Source organism: Nicotiana tabacum, chromosome 12, assembly GCF_000715075.1.
Source record: "Nicotiana tabacum cultivar K326 chromosome 12, ASM71507v2, whole genome shotgun sequence".
Lineage (NCBI taxonomy): Eukaryota > Viridiplantae > Streptophyta > Magnoliopsida > Solanales > Solanaceae > Nicotiana > Nicotiana tabacum.
Genome location: NC_134091.1, coordinates 127,652,672 through 127,675,035, shown reverse-complemented (window position 1 = coordinate 127,675,035; position 22,364 = coordinate 127,652,672). Strand labels below are relative to the sequence as shown.

At 31.8% G+C, this 22,364-nt stretch overlaps 2 protein-coding genes across 2 annotated transcripts; both read left to right on the top strand.

Annotated features, from left to right (window-relative positions):
* The first annotated feature begins 638 nt into the window (after positions 1–638).
* Positions 639–4,276, top strand: LOC107806170 (uncharacterized protein At4g28440). Its single transcript, XM_016630279.2, has 2 exons — positions 639–1,020; positions 3,947–4,276. The coding sequence occupies exons 1-2, from the start codon at positions 780–782 to the stop codon at positions 4,132–4,134; spliced, it is 429 nt and encodes a 142-aa protein (XP_016485765.1). The 5' UTR covers positions 639–779; the 3' UTR covers positions 4,135–4,276.
* Positions 4,277–7,371: 3,095 nt separating this feature from the next.
* On the top strand, positions 7,372–8,282 carry LOC107806168 (homeobox-leucine zipper protein ATHB-52-like). The gene is made up of 2 exons (XM_016630275.2): positions 7,372–7,695; positions 7,792–8,282. The coding sequence occupies exons 1-2, from the start codon at positions 7,505–7,507 to the stop codon at positions 8,210–8,212; spliced, it is 612 nt and encodes a 203-aa protein (XP_016485761.1). The 5' UTR covers positions 7,372–7,504; the 3' UTR covers positions 8,213–8,282.
* Positions 8,283–22,364: the final 14,082 nt, after the last annotated feature.

Below are 22,364 nucleotides of genomic sequence, written 5' to 3'. Positions count from 1 at the left end.
TCATCATCGGAAAGAGACCGATAGCTATAGGCAGACCTATATTATAAAATAAGGGATCACCGGTACCCATAAAATTTGATAAAATTATATATATATATATATATATATATATATATATATATATATATGTTTTTATTGTTGTATTCTTGTGACACCTTATATATATAAAGAAAAATGATATTGTATAGCCGCTCTCAAAATACTAATCGAAATATATATATATATATAAAATTATATAAATTTTAGATATTTTTTCGACTACTAAATATAAATAATTTCTGACACGAATTAAAAATAAAAAAACTCTATATACAAAATAATTTTTGATTAAATGTAAATATGCACCCGTTGCCTCTAAATCTTGGGTTCCCCTATTCAGCAAACTTAATACACAGCATACCTATAACTATGCTTGATCTAATAGTTTTCATATATTCAGACTAAATAAAATGAACATAGACCATAGTAGAAAATTCCAAAAGGTACTTTAAGAAAAAGAATAGAAAATTTCCCAAAATTAGAAGACTCAATTAGCATAAGCCACGTGGCGAATAGTAATGATCTTTCGTCAATCAACAAGTTTGACTGCACAATTTCCTCGTGAACTGAACCTACGAAACAGAGAATCTGAAGTCCCAACAATAGAAAATTCGAAAGGGAATTCGAATCGAATTTCAAAAAGAAAAAACGCTACAAATACCCATTCACATTTTCTCCATTAAAGAGAAAGGTTCAGTTTTTGTTTTAGCTACATTTACAGTGAAGCTCAGATCAGATCAATGGCTGAAAACTCAACACAGGACAAGCCGAAACCGGGTTTAAGAAAGCCGGTTTTCGTAAAAGTGGAGAATTTAACGCCTGGAACTAACGGCCATACGCTGATCGCGAAAGTTCTGGAATCGAATACTGTGTTGCAGAAGGGGCGTTCGGTGTCTCCGCATCTACGTAATACTCGTATTTCTGAATGCTTGATCGGTGATGAGACCGGCACTATCCTCTTCACTGCTCGTAACGATCAAGGTACGAACAGATGAACTTTGCGATCACCTTTTTGGAAAGATGCACTTATATATTTTAGTGTTACTTGATCGGCTAGCCGAGAGTCTATCGGAATCAGTATCTTTACCTTTATAGTGTAGGTTAAGGTATGCATACGCTCACCAGAACCCACTTATGAGATTGAATTGAGTTTGTTGTTGTTGTTGCAATTATATATTTTAGCATGCGATAAGATTTTTCGGGTCAAAGAGACGAATTTGTTTTATTAAATTAGCGATCGTAAGACTAAAGAAGACCCTTGGAGCAACGTTAAAGTTGTTTCCATGTGACCTATACGCCACTGGTTCAAGCCGTAAAATCAGTCACTAATGCTTCACTAGAGGGTCGGCTGCCTACATCATACCCTTGGGTGCGGCCATTAGGAAGACTCATAAATCAGGAAATGTGCCAGTTCTAATATTGTGATAAATTAGACCTCCTTGATTAGGCTATGGTTACATTTAGTAGTATTTTTAAAAATTACATGCAAAAGAGACCTAATGTATCCAGCGTATAAGGTAGGCTGCTTTATACTTTTAGTTTTCAGTCATTGTTTGTTACTGAAGCTTTCTGGAGCGCTGATAATTGTGTGAATTCCGTTATGAAACCCTAGGGTGCCGGTTTTGAGTGGTTAGTGAATTGATATGGCATGCTGTATTTTGGACTCTTTTTATAAAATTGGATGTGTATGTATAAGTTGTGGCAGCGATGTCTCTCTCGTTTAAGAAAATATAAGTAGTTAACCCAACATCTACTTGTATATTGGATATGCCCCTTCTTTACAGGCATTTTTGTTTTTGTTTTATGGGGAAAATGTTTGAGAAAAAATAACAAAATGTAAACCACTAAACAAAGGCAGATTGAAGAATTTTAAGTTAGCGGATACTGAGGGTAATCATACTCAGTATATGGTCGAAAGTTGTAGATGTGCACCCATTGCCACTTACTTGCATTTGTTCCTAGTATTGAGTTTTGTGCTTAAATTTTGAATTTATAATATGTCACATGATAGTAGAGCAGAGTAACATTTTCTCGCGATTAGAGGATATTGTTCTTATTCCAAATTGAGAAATGTGCATGTTGAATGGGAAAGACGAGAATAATTCCTTTTTCTTTAGTGGGTGTATGGTTGTGATAAATCTGCATTTATCAATGGAAGCGATCCTATTCTCTGCATTTATCATACATTCGCTTCAATGTCATATAACAGTGAGGAAGGAGGAGGTAGTGCGAGGGTAGCTCCTTTGTTACATTTTTTTCTTTTTGTGTGCAATTAAAAGGGGTAGAAAAAGACCTTCTAATGACTAGTAATTACTTGGTCCCATTTTATTTTACTTAGTTGATATTTGAGAAGCCCACAACTTTCTTCACTTGGCTGTTCTTTTAGTTGAAAAATTGGCGATGTATTTCATCTTAGCTTTAAATGTATAATCTTCTCCAAAAGATATATATATCGATTTCAATCCTCATAGTGAACTCGCTCTTACAAAACGGTATGATGGTAGTAGTAATTCTGATTTCTTCATCATATGTGAGCTGAAGTTGAGAAAGTTTTCTGAACTTCTTCGGACCTCCTGTTTCCTGGACACAAATGTACAAAAGCATTTCATGAGCCAGAGCTTCAAATTGTACCTTCTGTTGTCCATAACTTTCCCTTCGCCTTCTTATTGCGGAAGGCTCAGACATTTTTTTCTGTATTCCATCTTCAATCAAGTTGGAGACAAGCAGCTAACCTTTGTAATAGAAGATTGTAGCGTTTGGACTTTTGGAAATATAACATGGAATTTACTGGACGATTACCTGCTCTAGGTTAATGTTTGAGTTCTGATGCAGGATCAAAGAAAAAGGAAAAAGGTGATGCTTATCTATCGTAACATCTTTGATATGTTTGGCCGCTTCGAAAGAATGATAGATGCTGCTGTAATTGTATGGAGAATTTCTGTTTGTGTCTAATATCGTACTTAACACACAACCTAAGTTGCATACATTCAAAAGTCTATTATAGGGCTCTAACTGGGAGACAAATACATTTAACATAGTAATTTATGTATGCTAATGTTGATTTATAGGGCCTTAAATGTTTGGAAAGAGGAACGGTTCTTTGCTCAATAGTAATTGTTTCATAAGAAAGTTGGAAACTTATATATTTGCATGAAACAAATTCTAGGGTCACAAGTTTTTATTTTCTAGAAGGTGTAAAAGAAAGTTGTTAGGGACAGTACAAAATCAACTCTGCAACTTCTGTCTTCTTTGGTATTATGAAATTTCCGGTGGATCATTGCTCTTTACCAGACTCGCACTGCATTTTTGTGTGAAGTGGGAAATTTAGCTGAAAATATGTGTTTTCTTTGTTATCCTTGTGTATTAGTAACTTGAAAATGTTAGTTGAAGACCGTTCTGTATTTTTGGAAAACATCCTATCGTTGAGCGCATTTGAGCTTTCCCTTTGTATGTCAAGGCTTCATACTATTGTTGATACTCTTCTGTGTTTTCTGAGGAAAAATTAATTTCTTCAGTTGATGTTAAATTCACTTCCTTCTCCTTTCAGAGCATATAACATTCTTGCAATACAATTTTTTATATTTGGCACTGCTATGTAGTGGTCTTTCTAATTTTAGTTTTCTACGATATTTTCTATGTTGTGTGTCTTTACTCTCTCTTTTCCTGTTTACTTAGCCTCTGATGTATTTCGAGTCTATATTTGTGATCACAGTGTCTTTCTTTGTACAAACAGTTGACTTTTAATTCCTTTTAATCGTTGAAGCAATTCTCTTGTGGCTTATTTGTATATCATTTACTTTAAACTGCCAAGGAATCCAGCAATTCTCTTTTATCTTTACATATTTGACATCATTTCTTGTTGTGTTAACGAAAATTTGTTTGATGCTTAACTTTGATATGTGGTCAGTCGATCTGATGAAGCCTGATGCAACTGTCATTCTTCGGAATGCCAAGATTGACATGTTCAAGAACACCATGAGACTAGCAGTCGACAAATGGGGACGAATCGAGGTTACTGAAACTGCTGGATTTGAAGTGAAACAGGGTAATAATCTCTCCCTTGTTGAGTATGAGCTTGTGAATGTGGAGGAATGACAAGAAATCTTTGGTATCAGCTAATTAGTTAAAGTCATAGTTTTAGTACCAGTATTACTGTTGTCCTCTATTTTGCTATGGCTGTTTCCTTTGGGATGGAAAAACACTAACTTTAAAGATGATAAAATTGGACTGTTTAATAGTTGGATGGCTTACTATTTTGGTAGGGGGAGGCTCAGGAACTCGCAGGGTGCAAAGGTATAAAAAGTAGAAATCTTTTCTGAAGGGTATGGGATATTTTAACTTGATATATAAATCTAATTTCTAAGTGTGGCAGCTTCATATTTCCTAAGTCGTTCCTAGGTCATAAAAATGACCTATAAGTCACGGGTTCAAATCGTGGAATCAGCCACTAATACTTGCATTAAAGTAGGTTGTCTACATCACACTTTTTGGGGTGCGCCCTTCTCTGGACCCCGTGTAAATGTAGGATATTTTGTACACCGGGGCCGGGCTGCCTTTTTTCATCGGCTCTCTCTCTCTGCTTAAAAGTTCTTGTTGTTACTTACTCCCCTCTTTTCAATTTATGTGGCACTTTTAAATTTTAACTTATCGAAAGTCAATTTGACTAATTTTTTGAAGCTAAATTGGATTACATCAACTCAATATTTTAAAATTAAAATATGAATATTCAAAAGCTATAAGAAAATATCGGTTAAAATTTACATAACTTGAATTTCGGAAAGTAAAATGTGCCATGTAAGTTGGGACAGAAACAATATCTATAACGATACCATAGATTGGTGAGAAGATAAATATAGTAGGTTAGGATTTAATTAGAAACCTAATTATCTAAATGCAAAATCGAGTGTTTACTTTGAATATAAAGTTTCCAAAAATGGTATGGTCAAACAAATATGAACGAGCTTATCAAGTTAATACTTTAGTAGTCATGCTAGCAAGTCATGTGACAGATAAGTTTGTTTAATGTTTCTTAAAGATGATTGATTCCACAGGCAGACATAAATCCAACGTTAGCTCTTCGCATCCCCCTTAACTAATTAATGGCATAAAAAAAATTAATTTAAATATTATATAATGACTGCATAAAAAATATTTACACAATTGTATCACTTATATAATAATTATAAGTAAACTTATATTACAAAAATGAAAGATGTCTCTCACAATATGTTGAAATATCACATTTCTTATATTTTGCTCTTCTAAAACAACAACAACAACAAACCTAGTATGATCCCTCGAGTAGGGTTTTGGGAGGGTAATGTGTATGCAGTCCTTACCCTTATTTTATGAAGATAGAGAGACTGTTTTCAATAGACCTCGGCTCAAGGAACAGTAAAACTAAAGCAACAAATAATTGCAATAATTATATTTTGCTCTCTATATTGATATATAATATATAATATAAGGAGTTGGAGCTAGTTGAAGGGAGGGAAAGCGGCTTGGGATCGACTACAATAAGCTCGCGACTCTAATAGAAAGAAATAATAAGCTCTCTACTCCATTTGCTTGATAAAAATAGTAACTAACATGTATGCTATCATACGTTAAAAAACATTTATTGTAAAAAATAAAATAAAAATCACCTATTTTCAATGCACATATATATAACTTAAACCAAAAATAATTTTGGAGGCAATGAGGAAGAAGGACAAAGAGGGGGGGGGGGGATAGGATGGTGCTGTTAGGGTGGGTGGGGCTAGTTAAGTAAAGAGGGTCAGGTCCAAAATCTTGATCAAGATCCCAAATTTATATCAAATAGAAATCAGTAGTCATGTCAATATTACATAAACCCTCAGGTGCATGAACAAAGATTCCAACTACCATTATTTAATTTGTGGGGAATGTTATGCCCTTCCAGCAGCCTACATTTTTTGACAAACATTAGTTCAACTCTACCAAAAGAAGAAATGCTTTTTTTGGGTATGTACTGTTCTGAGATAAGTAATACTTTTTTTCGTTTATTTTTATTTGTTCACTATACTAAAAATATAATTTTTCATTTTTATTTGTTCTCTATACTAAATTAAGAAAAAAATAATTTTGTTTTTCATATTTTATCCTTATCATTAACTACTCATTTTCTAAGACTTTTGGAAATACTATGTTTATTATGGAAAAAATTATAAAATATATACTTCATTTATTTTTTTCTTAAAAGAAGTGCAAAATCAAAAGTGAACAACTAAAAATAAACGACGGAATTAGTTTAGAAGACTTAAGGGTTTCTCCTTACGGAGATAGATCTGCAGCAATTTGAGTTACCGGTTGTTGGGAATCCTCACAAGAGGTATGAACTCCCTTATTTTCACAACACAAACATCTTCTAGTGATGCAAGAATATTTTTGTGTAGCTAGTCCCTAAACGTCGTTTGTTTTCCACAAAAAAAAAAACGTTAGAAAAATCTTATCTTTCTACACCCATTATAATGTATTTATAAATTATAAGTATGATTTAGGAGGATTTAAAGTTAATGAGCTAATGCGTTAATTAGCATGTCTTATAGATGAACCCAACCCAATAATTTTTTTTGATAAGGTACCAAATTAAGAAGAAATGTCATTTCAAGATTGTTGATTTCGGATTGGTGATGGGCATAATAAGAAAGGACTAGATGATATAGATAAAGTTAGAAATGGTCAAAATAATTTTTTTAAATGATTGTAAAATAGTTGATTAAATAAAGTTAACTAAGAAATTATTGGTGTACTACTTCAAATATCTTTCTTGTATTGAAAAAACTTTCCTTTTAACAAATGGCTTGCTACAAAAATTTGATCGGCCTAAAATCTCAACTAAACATTTATCAAAGAACTGAATATTCTTTTCAAAAGGACTATAAGGAATATATATTATTGCATATATACAGCTATGCTCTCTTAAAATTTAGCTTTGATCACCAAAACAAAAAAAATGGATGGCATTAATCTGGATATGTTTTCTTTCTATTCTCTTCCTTTAATATTTTTTTGTCTTTTAAAATGAAATATTGTTGTAGTGGAGCAACAAAAAGATGACCAAGTACATGATACGGACATTGAAACTAGTTTGGTATTATTATTTTTTTCTTAAAAAACAGAAAGATATTGTTACTTTATTAGATTATCAACTCCTTAATCTGTATCGGATAATAAAGTTAAATAATCTAAATGTTAATTTACTAAAAATATTGTTCTTTAATAACATAGTAGGACCAACTTCACGTGAACATCAAACTCTCTGCATGAGAAGTCAGCCCTATCCCTACACAAATATTTTGAACCTTCCCTATGTATATTAAACAATTCAAAAGAATAATTTAAAAATATTTTCAAGACTTGATTTTTTTTTTTGTATAAATGCAACAACATAAAAGCATTACACCATTTCATTACAAATTCCCAAACTTTATCTCATTTCTCTAACATGAATAATTTCTTGAATTCTCAATACCTACATAAACACCAATCTATATTGAACCACAACAAAAAGAGGCTAAATCAAGACCAAGTCAAGAGGTTGGAGGAGAGTTTTGATTCAACAAAGAAGCTTGAGCCAGAGCAAAAAACCCAACTTGCTAAAGAGTTGGGTGTTCCTCCACGACAAATTGCTATATGGTATGCACGTTCTGTTAAATTATATGATCATTTCATTTAAAAACTTAAGCTATCGGAAAAAGCATACTTTTATTTACTTAATTATGTCTTCCACAGGTACCAGAACAAACGAGCTAGATGGAAGAACCAAAGCCTCGGGCTTGACTACAATGCACTCCAACATAAGCTTGACACTGCATTAGCTGAGAAGAGGAAGATTGAGAAAGAAAATGAACGTCTTCGAGTCGAGTTGAAGAAGGTAAATGAGATGTTAGTTGCTTGTAAAAAAGCACAAGGACATGAGGAAACACAAGGATTAATTCCTTTAATTGCAGCTAATTCCATTTCTAGTGGTTGTGAGGAAGTAGTAGTGAGTTCTAGCTTCCAAGAAGATGTGAGTTGTTCATTGGTAAAAAATAATAGTGAGTCTAATTTGCAATTTGATGAGCTTTATGCTTGTTTGATGGGTGGAGAAGAAGGATCAAATTGTCGTTTAAGTTGGCAAAATGGAAAAGATCTTTGGGTGTGGAAAAATTGAAAGACATGTATTATATATTGAAACAATTTACGTACTGTATTCTGTTGCTTACATCAAACTAATTAATACGAGATATGTGTTTTTCATGCACATATTTATCGATCTATCGATCATAATTAAGTGACATGTTTTCACACTTCTAATTGGTAATTGATAAGGTTGAATTATTTGATTTGGTGTAAGCATATAGTACGCGTAAATATTTTCCTTGTATTACACTATTTGTAGTACAAAGATCTTGCGTTAATTGCTAAATTCCTTCACTATTGGGCTACAAATATCTCCCTTAATTATATCGTTCTGTAAGTTGCCAAGAAACTTACATATCAATCATATCTCCACCTTGTTAACCATAATAAAACAATAATCTCTCTGTTCCAATTTGTGTGATACATTTATTTTTTGAGATTTAAATTTTCTAATTTAATCGTGTATTTGGACATAAAAATTTTATGTTTTTGAAAATAAAATTTATATATTTAAAAATTGCGTAAAAATACTATAAGTCACAATATTTTTTATTAAAATACCTAGGTAAACCCTCAACCGTTATCCTCGGGTGCGCATTGGGTAACTTGCTTATTGTGCAATAGTTCGCAAACCACACAAGAGATGTAAACTGCACTACGTAATTCCGGGGCGACGAGCTCAGACTGAAAGGCTACTGGTGAGGGGAATCGATCTCAGGTCTTCCATGTGAAAAATTACTCACCCAACCAACTCAGCCAACCTTTACAGGCTAATTCAAACTATTTAAAAGGCATGTAAAAAAATTACGGCAAAGTATATACGATTTCATTTCTTTCTTTCGCATTCTCTTCCTCGGAAATTAGAGATAAGTATTGTTCGTAATTAGATCAATAAGGAGTTGAGGAGCAAATGATACATTGGTTTCAAGATCTGAATCATTAGGAATGAAAAAAGATAATAGTAAGCAAGAAAGTCATTAAAGTTTCTAAGTGGTAATATATCTCAATGTTTTGAAATAGTCTGCTAAGGCATTGTATAATTGACTTTACCGTATAACATCTAGGGATCGTCTCATTTGCAAACAAGTTATACCAGGATTATTATATGAGAATTAATAATAACGGGATTATTTAATGAATATACTATTATTAGTAGATGTTTGGTTCATTGGGTTAAAAAATAAATATACAATATTATTTAGCATGGGCCTGCAGACCTTCAGTTGAATAGAAAAGGGATCTTTAAGCAAATAGGCGGACGAATTTATCGTTTGCTTTTCTTAATCGGTATACATAGATTATACACTTATTATACATATTATATATATATATATATATATATGACGGTTATTTTTAGTTTAACTGATTAAGTGAACGGTTATTTAGGTTAATTAAATAATATAAAGAGAAATAGAACAAAAAAAACAATATGGACTTGGACTAATAGCTTGCAATTGGCCCGTCGAGGCACACACTAATAACATATATCCAATTACTTCGATACTATTATGAAATACAAATACGCAAAACTATTTACTTCTCAAATGTGTAATATAGAGAATTAGACGACAAAAATATCAATTTTACGCAAATAGCCGGTCAGATTTATAATTTATATTTTCTATCCGGTGTTAATAAATTAACACATATTATACATATAATATACATAGATTATACATGCACTATACAAATATTATGCATTCTCTGACTATTTTTAGTATAAGCGGTTAAGCAGTTATTTAGGTTATGGGACTATTACACAATAGCCGGCCAAATTCAGTGTTTAAAGAAAAATCATCTAAAGAAAATGACAAAACTTTTAGTTGGAGTCCTAAAAGCAGGCTGGGTCCAACCTAGCTAACTTGGACTTGGTATTTAGGCCCATGATCTGGTAAGGCGGATATGGGCCTGAGCATTCAATAAAAATATAAATGACATCAGATAGCCAGTTTTATGGATGCTATTTAAAACATAACCACCATTTAATGACTAGAAAATATATCGTTAACAATATTTAAACACGTGATGTGTGGTTGCACATAATTATTGTCGCTTATTACAGTTATTTTTGTTATAAATATATTATATTATGGATGTTCATTTAGTACTCCGTTGTAAATAAGCTTCCTGAATAAGCTTATCCATATGAGACTCCGCCGTAAATATATTTATCTATTTAGTACTCCGTTATGGATAAATATTACCCATGGTAGAAGATTATCTATATCTTGCACAACAGCTTACAAGCAGCTTGCAGTAGCAGCTTACACAACAACTTCCTTTCTTCTATAAATAGAGGAAAATTCAGTTTATTATGTACATAAGTTTGAAGCTTGAATAATATATCAGTTTCTCTCTATACTTGTCTTTACTTTACTGTCTTTATTTTATAACACGTTATCAGCACGAGACTCTGCCATCTCGAGAAAATACTTTGAAAGTATCAGAATTACGAACTTTCTTTTTCTAAATAATGCCAAATCTTTCTAAACTTGAGTTTGTAGCCCTCGATATATCGGGCACAAGCTACATGTCTTGGGTGCTTGATGTCGAAATTCATCTTAATGTGATGGGTCTAGCAGACACCATCAAAGATAAAAATCAGGCATCAAACCAAGAACGTGCCAAAGCAATGATATTCCTACGCCACCACCTTGATGAGGGCCTGAAAATGGAATATCTTACTGTTAAAGATCCAGTCATACTGTAAAATAATTTGAAAGATAGATATGACTACCTGAAGATGGTCGTTCTTCCACAGACACGTTATGATTGGACTCATCTAAGGCTACAAGATTTTAAATCTATCAGTGAGTATAATTCTGCTATGTTCAGAATTATTTTCCAATTGAAACTATGTGGTGATAATATTACTGATCATGATATGTTGGAAAAAAATTTCACCATTTTTCATGCCTCGAATATGCCCTTGCAACAATATCGAGAGATGGAATTCAAAAAGTATTCTGAACTTATCTCACATCTTCTTGTAGCCAAGCAACATAATGGGCTATTAATGAAAAATCATGAAAGCCGACCTACTGGTTCTTGTCCATTCCCTGAAGTGAATGAGACGAACTTCCACCAAGTTATGCGTGGAAGAGGATGTGGGGCCAGTCGTGGTCATGGCCGTGGTCGTGGAGAAAACTCTAATCTTGGTAATAACAATGCACCAAAGAACCCTCCTCACCACCAGCAGTGGAAAAGGAAGGACCAAAAGCATGAAGCGGTGCAAGCAGCAAAGCCAGAAAATGCATGCTATAGATGTGGAGGAAAAGGGCAATGGTCACGTACATGTCGTACGCCAAAGCACCTGGTTGAGCTGCATCTAGCCTCCCTGAAGAAGACAGAGAAATATGCTGAAGCAAATTTTATTTTCGAAGATAATTTAGACTTCATGCATTTGGATGTAGCTGGTTATTTTGCACTCCTAGAAGGAGAAATAAGTCATGTGATCGGTAGTGAATCTGTAGAAATGTAAATATTTTAATTTTTGTTGTTTGGAGTAGATAGTATGGTTATGTAATTGTTGTACATAAATAAAAGTTATGCTTTGAAAATGATGTTTACTATCATATTTATTTTCTTTATGTCATTTTGAAGAATATGGATAATCCTCACATTATATTTGGATCAAAGACCAATCATGAAGATATTTGTGTAATCGATAGTAGAACAACTCATGCCATATTCAAAGATCAGAAATACTTTTCTTATTTGCATAAGGAAAAAGTAAATGTTTCAACAATTTCTGGTAATATAAGTTTGATTGAAGGCTCTGGAAGAGCTACTGTATTTCTGTCTAAGGGAACAAAACTTATTATCGTCAATGTATTGTTCTCCTCCAAATCCCGAAGAAACTTGTTGAGTTTTATATATATCTGCCGAAATGGGTATCATGTTGAGACAATAGATGAAATGAACGTGGAATATCTTTGTATTACAAAGAATATTTCTGGCCAGAAATGTATTGTAGAAAAGTTACCAACTTTATCTTCTGGCTTATACTATTCAACTATTAGTACAGTTGAAGCACACTCTATCGTAAACCAGAAGTTTACTGATTCAAATATTTTTGTGCTTTGGCATGGCCGTTTGGGCCATCCTGGATCAATAATGATGAGACGAATTACTAAAAATTCGAGTGGGCATCCATTAATGAACTTGAAGATTCTTACAAATGATGAATTTTCTTGTGATGCTTGTTATCAAGGTAAAATGATCACTAGACCATCACCAATGAAGGTTGGCATTGAGTCCCCTGCCTTTTTAGAACGTATACATGGGGATATATGTGGACCTATTCACCCACCAAGTGGGTTGTTTAGATATTTTATGGTCCTAATAGATGCATCTTCAAGATGGTCTCATGTGTGCCTACTATCATCTCGCAACCTGGCGTTTGCAAAGTTATTAGCCCAAATAATTCGATTAAGGGAACAATTCCCAGATTATCATATAAAGGCTATTCACATTGATAATGCTGGAGAATTCTCATCTCAAGCTTTTGATGATTACTGTCTATCAGTTGGGATAAAAGTTGAACATCCTGTAGCTTATGTTCATACTCAGAATGGCCTTGCAGAGTCATTTATTAAACGACTGCAATTGATAGCAAGACCACTACTTATGAAAACAAAATTGCCCACTACTGTTTGGGGCCATGCTATCTTGCACGCATCATCACTTATCCGTCTCAGACCAACACATTATAATAAATATTCTCCGTCACATTTAGTTTTTGGTCATGAACCAAATATTGCCCATCTATGAATTTTTGGATGTGCCGTATATGTGCCAGTAGTACCACCACAACGCAGTAAGATGGCTCCCCAAAGAAGGTTAGGAATATATATTGGGTTTGAATCACCCTCTATTATTCGCTATCTTGAACCATTGACGGGAGATTTATTTACTGTTCGATTTGCAGATTGTCGATTTGATGAAACAAATTTCCCACAATTAGGGGGAGAGAAAAAGGAAATCAAAAGAGAAATTGTATGAAAAGTTTCATCATTATCTCACTTTGATCCACACACCCCCATATGTAATCAGGAGGTCCAGAAGATCATCCATTTACATAATATAGCAAATCAAATGCCATGCGCATTTATTGATTTGAAAAGGATAATTAAGTCGCATATCCCTGCAGAGAATGTGCCTATCCGAATTGATGTCCCGGCAGGACCATCTACTAGCATGAGAGCTAGTGAACCTAAAGCATACCTGAAGCATGGTAGACCTTTGGGTTCTAAGGATCGAAATCCTAGAAAAAGAAAATCGATAAATGATCAAAATGATATTATGAAGGGATCTCCTGAAGAGATCCAAGATCTGATTAGTTCTGAGATTCCTGAAGAAATCAATGAACCCGAGACTCAAGTGAGTGAGGAACTTTTAATAATTCTACTGGTGATGGGATTAATTTAAATCGATCTGAAATAGTGGTGGATAATATTTTTGCATATAATATTGCACTTAACATTATGCAAGATAGTGAGAATCTTGAACCCCGATCTGTCGAAATTTTTTGACAAAGAATCGATTGGCCAAAATGGCAAGAGTCAATTCAATCGGAATTGAAGTCACTTGCTAAAATAGAGGTCTTTGGACCAGTAGTCCAAACACCTGCTGGTATAAAACCAGTTGGTCATAAATGGGTTTTTGTGCGAAAAGGAATGATAAAAATGAAGTTGAAAGATACAAGGCTCGCCTTGTTGCACAAGGATTCTCACAACGACCTAGAGTCGATTGTGAAGAAACATATTCACCAGTTATGAATGCCATAACATTTCGATATCTCATCAGTTTAGCCTTACGTGAAAGGCTTGAAATACATCTAATGGATGTGGTTACAGCTTATCTGTACGGGTCACTTGATAATGAAATTTACATGAAAATTCCTGAAGGATTTAAAATGCCTGAAGCATATTCAAAATCTCGGGAAATGTACTCAATTAGATTACAAAGATCTTTGTACGGTTTAAAGCAATCTGGGCGCATGTGGTATAATCGCCTCAGTGAATATTTGTTGAATGAGGGTTTATATAAATGATTTTATTTGTCCATGTATTTTTATAAAGAAAATGGCTTCAGAATTTCTTATACTTGTTGTTTATGTTGATGACATAAATCTTGTTGGAACTTTAGAAGAGCTCCAAAAGGCAATTGAATATCTTAAGAAAGAATTTGAGATGAAAGATCTTGGAAAGACAAAACTTTGTCTTGGTCTGCAAATTGAACATTTAGCAGACGGGATCTTTATCCATCAATCTGCATATACAGAAAGAGTTTTAAAACGCTTTTACATGGACAAAGCGCACCCATTGAGTACACCAATGGTTGCTCGATCACTTGAAGTGAATAAAGATTTGTTCCGACCTCCAAAAGAGGATGAGGAACTCCTTGGTACCGAAGTACCCTATCTCAGTGCAATTGGTGCACTAATGTATCTTGCTAATGTTACAAGGCCTGACATAGCATTTTCTGTTAATTTACTAGCAAGATATAGTTCTTCTCATACACGGAGACATCGGAACGGGATTAAGCATATATTGCGTTATTTAAAGGGAACTCTTGATATGGGTTTGTTTTATGCTAACAAAGATAGTTCAGATCTTGTTGATTATGCAGATGCAGGTTAATTATCTGATCCCCATAAAGCTAGATCTCAAATCGGGTACATTTTTACATGTGGAGGTACTATCATATCATGGTGCTCCACAAAGCAATCTATTGTTGCTATTTCTTCAAATCATGCTGAAATAATAGCTATTCATGAAGCAAGTAGGGAATACGTATGGTTGAGATCAATAATTCATTTTATTCGAGAAAAATGTGGTTTGGAATGTGAGAAAAGACCCAAAATTTTATACGAAGACAATGCTGCATGCATAGCCCAATTGAAGGGAGGATTTATAAAAGGAGATAGAACGAAACATAGTTCACCAAAATTATTCTACACACACGATCTTAAGAAAAATGGTGACATTGATGTGCAACAAATCCGTTCAAGTGACAATCCGGTAGATTTATTCACTAAATCTTTACCAACTTCAACTTTTGAGAAGATGGTATACAAGATTGGAATGCGGAGACTTAAATATTTGAAACAAGGTTTTCATTAGGGGGAGTAAAATATGCTATGTACTCTCTTTTCCTTACTAAGGTTTTTTCCCACAGGGTTTTTCTTATAAGGTTTTTAATGAGGCAACTAGCAATGCGTATTACTAAATATGTGTACTCTTTTTCCTTCACTAGAATTTTCCCCCACATGGTTTTTTCCTAGTAAGGTTTTAATGAGGCACATTATCTTTTAATGAACATACAAGGGGGAGTGTTATAAATATATTATATTATGGATGTTCATTTAGTACTCCGTTGTAAATAAGCTTCCTGGAAAAGTTTATCCATATGAGACTCTGCCGTAAATATGTTTATCTATTTAGTACTTCGTTATGGATAAATATTACCCATGGTATAAGATTATCTATATCTGGCACAACAACTTACAAGCAGCTTACACAACAGTTTACAAGCAGCTTGCAGCAGCAACTTACACAACAGCTTGCACAACAACTTTCTTTCTTCTATAAATAGAGGAGAATTCAGTTCATTATGTACATAAGTTTGAAGCTTGAATAATATATCAATTTTTTTCTTGTCTTTACTTTACTGTCTTTATTTTATAACAATTTCCATCTTATTTTATCACTTTTTGAATCTTTTTATGTTAAGACGTAAGCTCTGCAAAATGCTGCGGAAGAAAAGTTATATATTAAACCTTGTGGTTAAAGACTAAGATTTCACGTGTTAGGTTAGGTGATAGATAACATGTAAATAGTACTCATACCCACGTGGCTACTTTTTTAATTAAAGAACTAAAAATATTCGTGGTGCTAATATATTGTTTCACACTTCTTTGCCCGTTTGGTCTTAAAAAAGTTTTTTTATTTTTTGAATTTTTTTTATATTTTCGAAATCAGTGTTCTAGAAGTTGAATTTCTAAAATTTTCAGAATTTGAAAAACTACAAAAAATTATTTTTCAAAATTCACTTCAAACCATTGACAAAAATTCAAAAATAGCTCCAAATTGTATTAATGTCTAAACACAACTCTCATTTTCAATTACCATTTTCAACTTCAATTTTTTTATTTTTTTTTGAAATTTCACAATTCTTATGTCAAATGCCCATTTAATTATAATATTCGGATAAGCTTTCGCGCACGTGCTTACTCTTCTCTCTCACACTTAATTGTAAGTAACTTTTCAAGCTAAAACTTTTGACTTTAAATTGTCTTCATATCCTTAAAATCAATTAAAAAACAGTGCTAAATTAATCTATTATCTTATACTATACTTTTTTGCCACCTTTTATTTTTATTTTTTATTCTTTATTTGAAAATAAAGTGGACAATTGAATAGTGGGAAAGAAAACGATAGAGTACTAGTTTGATTGCCTTAATGGAACTCTGGACCAAGGTTTTAAGGTAAGAATGATCAATTGAAAAAAACGAAAAACAATTTCTATTTATAAGATTTTGCAGCTAACACTACCGAGTTGTGGGGTAGATAATCAGGCAGAAAAGGTGGGGATCTGGAGATCGAAATATCAGAGTATTTGGTATAACTGAATTTATTTTTTCTTGAAAATATTTTCTATATATGAGAAAATTATTCTTTAATGTTTGATTACAAGAAAATATCATCTAACTTATCGATGGAAGTTATTCATCTTATATTTATCTTAGTTTTTAACTTTGTATTACCTACTTCAACAAAAAATAAATATTATTTGTAGACATCAAAATTTTAACGGATTAGCCTACATCCTAAATTCAAGATACTACGAGACGACTATTGAAATTCTAGGAGTCTATTAGGATTGCTTGGAGGCTTACCCTACCAAAACCCTAATTTGGAGGCTACTCTATCCTAATCATTCACTCCTATAAAAAAGGTTACATATCTATATCTTCTATATATTATTAAAAGGAGAGGAAGAAGCCCTCTCCTTAAGCCAAGTGGCAACCTTAAAATTAGCCACATATAATGTATTAACTTATTAACTGTTAACTAATAACTAATTTAGCCATATGGCATAACCAGAAAAAGCCACTTATAACTTATTTCTTAATTAATTAATAATAAATAACTAAATTAAAATATTAGAAATTTTATTATATAATACTTAAGAATATTATTAATAAAAATAAACAATTTAATAATTTTGAGCATTAATTAAAAATAATATAAATAAGTTATATCAAGATTAAAAATCACACATTGTTCTATATTATATTAAAGGATATAAATAGATAATGATATTAAATAAAGAATAAGGTTAATGAAGGCCACATGAAAACATGAGATATTATATATTAGGCAACATTATAGTAATAATTAAAAAATTAAAAAAATTAATATTAGAAATAGAAGGGAAAGATGATTTGGACTTGAGATTAGATTAAAACTTTGATAAAAATGCTCAAACTATGGATAGGACCATAAAATTAAAGTTTTACTACATAAAATAAAAATAAAAATTGGATAAATTTTTAAGAATACAAAATAAATGTCTCATGTAGGTAATTTAGTAATGAAAATAAAAGTTAAATTTGTATCCTGAAACTAAAAGAGAAAGAAATTTTAATTGCACGTGATATTATAAGAAATAATACAATAGATTTTAAAATATAATAATTAAAAACTTATGTATTAATATTTTAGTCTAATTCAAAGTTATAACTTAAAAGAAAATGTGATACTACATATTTTTATTATATTATCAAATATTAATATAAAAAACTAATCAAATTTCATAATAGGGGTAAAAATATATAAAGAGGAATATATAGATAGTGTGATAATATTTATACTTTGAATTAATTTAAGGATAAGTATATTAAATAATACTCAATATATTATTGATAGATTTAAATACCGAAAGAGCTCCGAGTAAGAGGATAAAAGTATAAAAATACATTAAATTTTAGGAATAAAAAATTTATATTTGTATATAATTATCAAAAGGGTAATAAACAAGATATTAAGTCAATTAGTAAGCTAATAAAATATCATATAAAAATAAAATAATATTAATTAATTAATTAACTATTAACTAATAACTAATTCAGCCATATGACATAACGAGAAAAGGCCACATATAACTTATTAATTAATTAATAATAAATTAATAAAAATAATAGAAATTTTACTATATAATTAAAAATATTATTATTAAATTTAAACTATTTAATAATTTTGAGTATTAATTTAAAATAATATAAATATTTATAAAAGATTAAAAAGGCACACGTTGATCTATATTATATGAAAGGATATAAATGAATAATGATATTAAATAAAGAAGAAAGGTAATGAAGGCCACAAGAAAACATAAAATACTATATATTAGGTAACATAAAAGCAATAATTAAAAATTCAAAAATATTTAATATTAAAAATAGAAGGGAAAGATGATTTGAACTTGAGATTAGGTTGAAATTATGGTGAAAAAGCTAAACCTATGGATATGACCACAAAATCGAAGTTTTACTAGATTAATAAAAATAAAAATTGGATAATTAAAATTTTAAGAACACTGTCACGACCCAAAATCCAAAAAGGTCGTGATGGCGCCGGACACTACTGTCAGACAAGCCAACCATAATCAATTAACTTAATTACCCATTTTAGTATTTTTGAAATAAAAATTTCTTCAATGAAATTGTAAAGATAAAACTCATAGAGTAAATGATAAATATTTTTAGCATATAAATTTCTAAACAATTCACAAAAATTTTCAAAATTCGATGTCACAAGTGCATGAAAATTTACTAGGGAATTAAAAATAAAATACAGCATCTGTTCAGAATACAGTGGTAGAGACGAGATAGCCGACTTTGACGCTCACTATGGGTCAATAATAATAATAATTATTCAAATCAGCATGATTCACAGAGTTAACAATAATTTTAATCAATTAGCATAAATAATAAAAATTCTTCAAATGCAACAATTTCCAATCTGTTAATTAAATCATTCAATTTCAATAAAACTTCCAATTTATCAAATAGTTTTACAAGTTGCAATTTAATTTCAATAGATTTTCAATTTATCAATTAGTCTCATTTACAGGAATAACAATAATTCCTTAACAAGCAGGAATAATAATTTATTAAATTTCAAAGATTTTCAATTTATCAATTAGCTTCACAAGCTGCAATAAACTATTAAGGTATCGTGTGATTATTATTATTAAGCACGATTTATGCCGAGGACGTACGGCCCGATCCAGAGTGTCGTGTACATTGCTGAGGGACGTACGACACGATCCATAGATGCATCTATTATGCCGAGGCGTTCGGCCCGCTCCACAAGAAAAGAGGACATTTTTCTTATGTACCTCCGGGAATGAGAGTATGTTTATTATAAGATAAATTCGAGAGGAACAATAATTTCTTTTAATAATTAATTAATTTAAACAGAAAATCAAGCATATGAGATTTTCATCCTTTAGTATCTTTATCTAACAATTCACAATATATAAATTCACAATTATATTCATATATATTAATTAATATTAATTAAACAAAGAATATAATTTACACAAGTAATTCATGCTTTGAGTCCTAAACTACCCGGACTTTAGCATTAATAGTAGCTACGCACGGACTCTCGTCACCTCGTGCGTACGTAGCCCCCGCAATTAGCAATAATTATTCAATTTAATCCCTATGGGGTAATTTCTCCCTCACAAGATTAGACAAGAGACTTACCTCGTCTCAAAATCTGCTTTTCAATTATTGCGTCACGTTGAATTCTCGATTCGACGCCGAAAGATCCGAAACTATTCAAATATTGTACAAAATAATTAATATATGCTAAATGATTCAAAATCTATCTACTAAATAAATTACCTTATCCAAAATGGTAAAATTCTTAAAATTTACCCCGGACCCACGTGTTCGAATTCTGAAATTTTTCGGATGAAAAAGTTACCCATAATTTCAAGAACTTAAATATATAATTTCTACCCAATTCCATAACTATTTACGTGGTTAAAATCTCATTTTTATAATAATCTAGGTTTTTTACCTAAACCCTTGATTTCTAAGATTTACTAGTTATAATCTACCCATAATCTATATTTTTAACTCAAAGGGTGTAGAATTAACTTACCTCCAAGTTGATAGTTGAAAACTCCTCACAAAGAGCTCTGAAATCGCCCAAGAGATGAAAGAAAAGTGAGATAAATGGTATAAGTCACACATTAAATGAGCTTGGCATATGCCTTTGATATCGCATTTGCGACACCAGGTTCGCAAATGCGAGGGTCGCAAATGCGACACAACTCTCGCAAATGCGAAGCATGGCCTTCAGCTGCTGGGGTCGCAAATGCAACCAAAAAATGCGAACTCTGCTGGGATCGCAAATGCATCAAATATGTCGCAAATGCGAACACTGCCTAGGTCGGACTTCTTCGCAATTGCGAAGCCCTTCTCACAAATGCGAGGTTCGCATTTGCGAGCAATTTCTCGCATTTGCAAAACCTGCAACTGCTGCCAAGAAACACCAGAAAACTGATGTATTTTCATTCCTTCCGAACGTCTGAAACCCATCCGAGCCCTCGGGGCTCCACACCAACTATCCACACTAGTCTAATAACTTCATACAAACTAGCTTGAGTGATCAAAATCCAGAAATAACACCAAAAACCTAGAATCAGACGCCAAAACGCATGAATTGACTTATGTATTCAAAAACTTCAAAAAAGACTTCTGCTCGTCCGATTCCTATCAAATCAACTCGGATTGACCTCAAATTTTGCAAACAAGTCATAAATGACATAACGAAGCTATAAAAAATTTCGGAACTGTATTCCGACTCCGATATCAAAAAGTCAACTCCCTGCTCAAACTTCTAAACTTAAATTCTTGTTTTAGCCATTTCAAGCCTAATTTCACTACGGACTTCCAAATAAAATTCTAATCACGCTCCTAAGTCCAAAACTTACCATACGAAGTTGTTGGAATCTTCAAAATTCTATTCCGAGGTCGTTTGCATATAATTCGATATCCGGTCACTATTTGAACTTAAATGTTTTAATTGTTTCATCAAAATTCCATATCTCGGGCTAGGGACCTCAGAATTTGATTTCGGGCATACGCCCAAGTCCTAAATCACGATACGGACCTACCAAAACTGTCAAAACACTGATCCGAGTTCATTTGCTCAAAATGTTGACCAAAGTCAAACTTGACATTTTAAAGCCAACTTAAGGAACCAAGTGTTCCGATTTCAACCCAAACACTTCCAAATCCCGAACCAACCATCTCCACAAGTCATAAATCATTTAAAGTACATACGAGAAGTTTTATTTAGGGGAATGGGATTCTAACAGTCAAAACGACTGGTTGGGTCGTTACAAATATAAAATAAAAATCTCATGTAGGTAATTTAGTAACAAAAATAAAAGTTAAGTTTGTATCATGAAACTAAAAGAAAAAGAAAATTTAATTGCACGTGATATAAAAATAATTATAAGAAAATTTAAAATATAATAATTAAAAACTTATGTATTAATATTTTAGAATAATTCAAAGTTATAACTTATATTATCAAATATTAATATAAAAAACTAATTAAAATTTCATAATAGGGGTAAAAATATATAAAGAGGAAAATAGAGATAGTGTGAGAATATTTATACTTTGAATTAATTCAAGGATAAGTATATTAAATAATTAAATAATACTCAAAATTATTATTGATAGATTTAAATGACGAAAGAGCTCTGAGTAAGAGGATAAACGTATAAAAATACATTAAATTTAGGAATAGAATATTTATATTTATATATGATTATTAAAGGGATAATAAGTAAGATATTAAGTCAATTAGTAAGCTAACAAAATATTACATGAAAATATAACAATAGTAAGTAATGAATAATATAGCAACTTTAAGCAAAGATTAAATAGAAATTTTATTTGGGTGGAAATTTAGAAGGATAAGACTTATTCTGACTTTGAGATAAAACATAAAGTGGTAGTAAGAATTTTATTAAAACATTATGCTCAAATAAGACATATTACAACATGACATGTTTAGTATTCTTTAATTTTGATCATAGAATAAAATGCAAGTACTAAGATCAAGGGGTTGGGTTGTTATAGA

Coding starts and splice junctions, on each gene's coding strand:
- LOC107806170 (XM_016630279.2), top strand. CDS start 780: ATGGCTGAAAACTCAACACAGGACAAGCCGAAACCGGGTTTAAGAAAG. Junction 1,021..3,946: donor CACTGCTCGTAACGATCAAG/GTACGAACAGAT, acceptor ATATGTGGTCAG/TCGATCTGATGAAGCCTGAT.
- LOC107806168 (XM_016630275.2), top strand. CDS start 7,505: ATGAATAATTTCTTGAATTCTCAATACCTACATAAACACCAATCTATA. Junction 7,696..7,791: donor CCACGACAAATTGCTATATG/GTATGCACGTTC, acceptor TGTCTTCCACAG/GTACCAGAACAAACGAGCTA.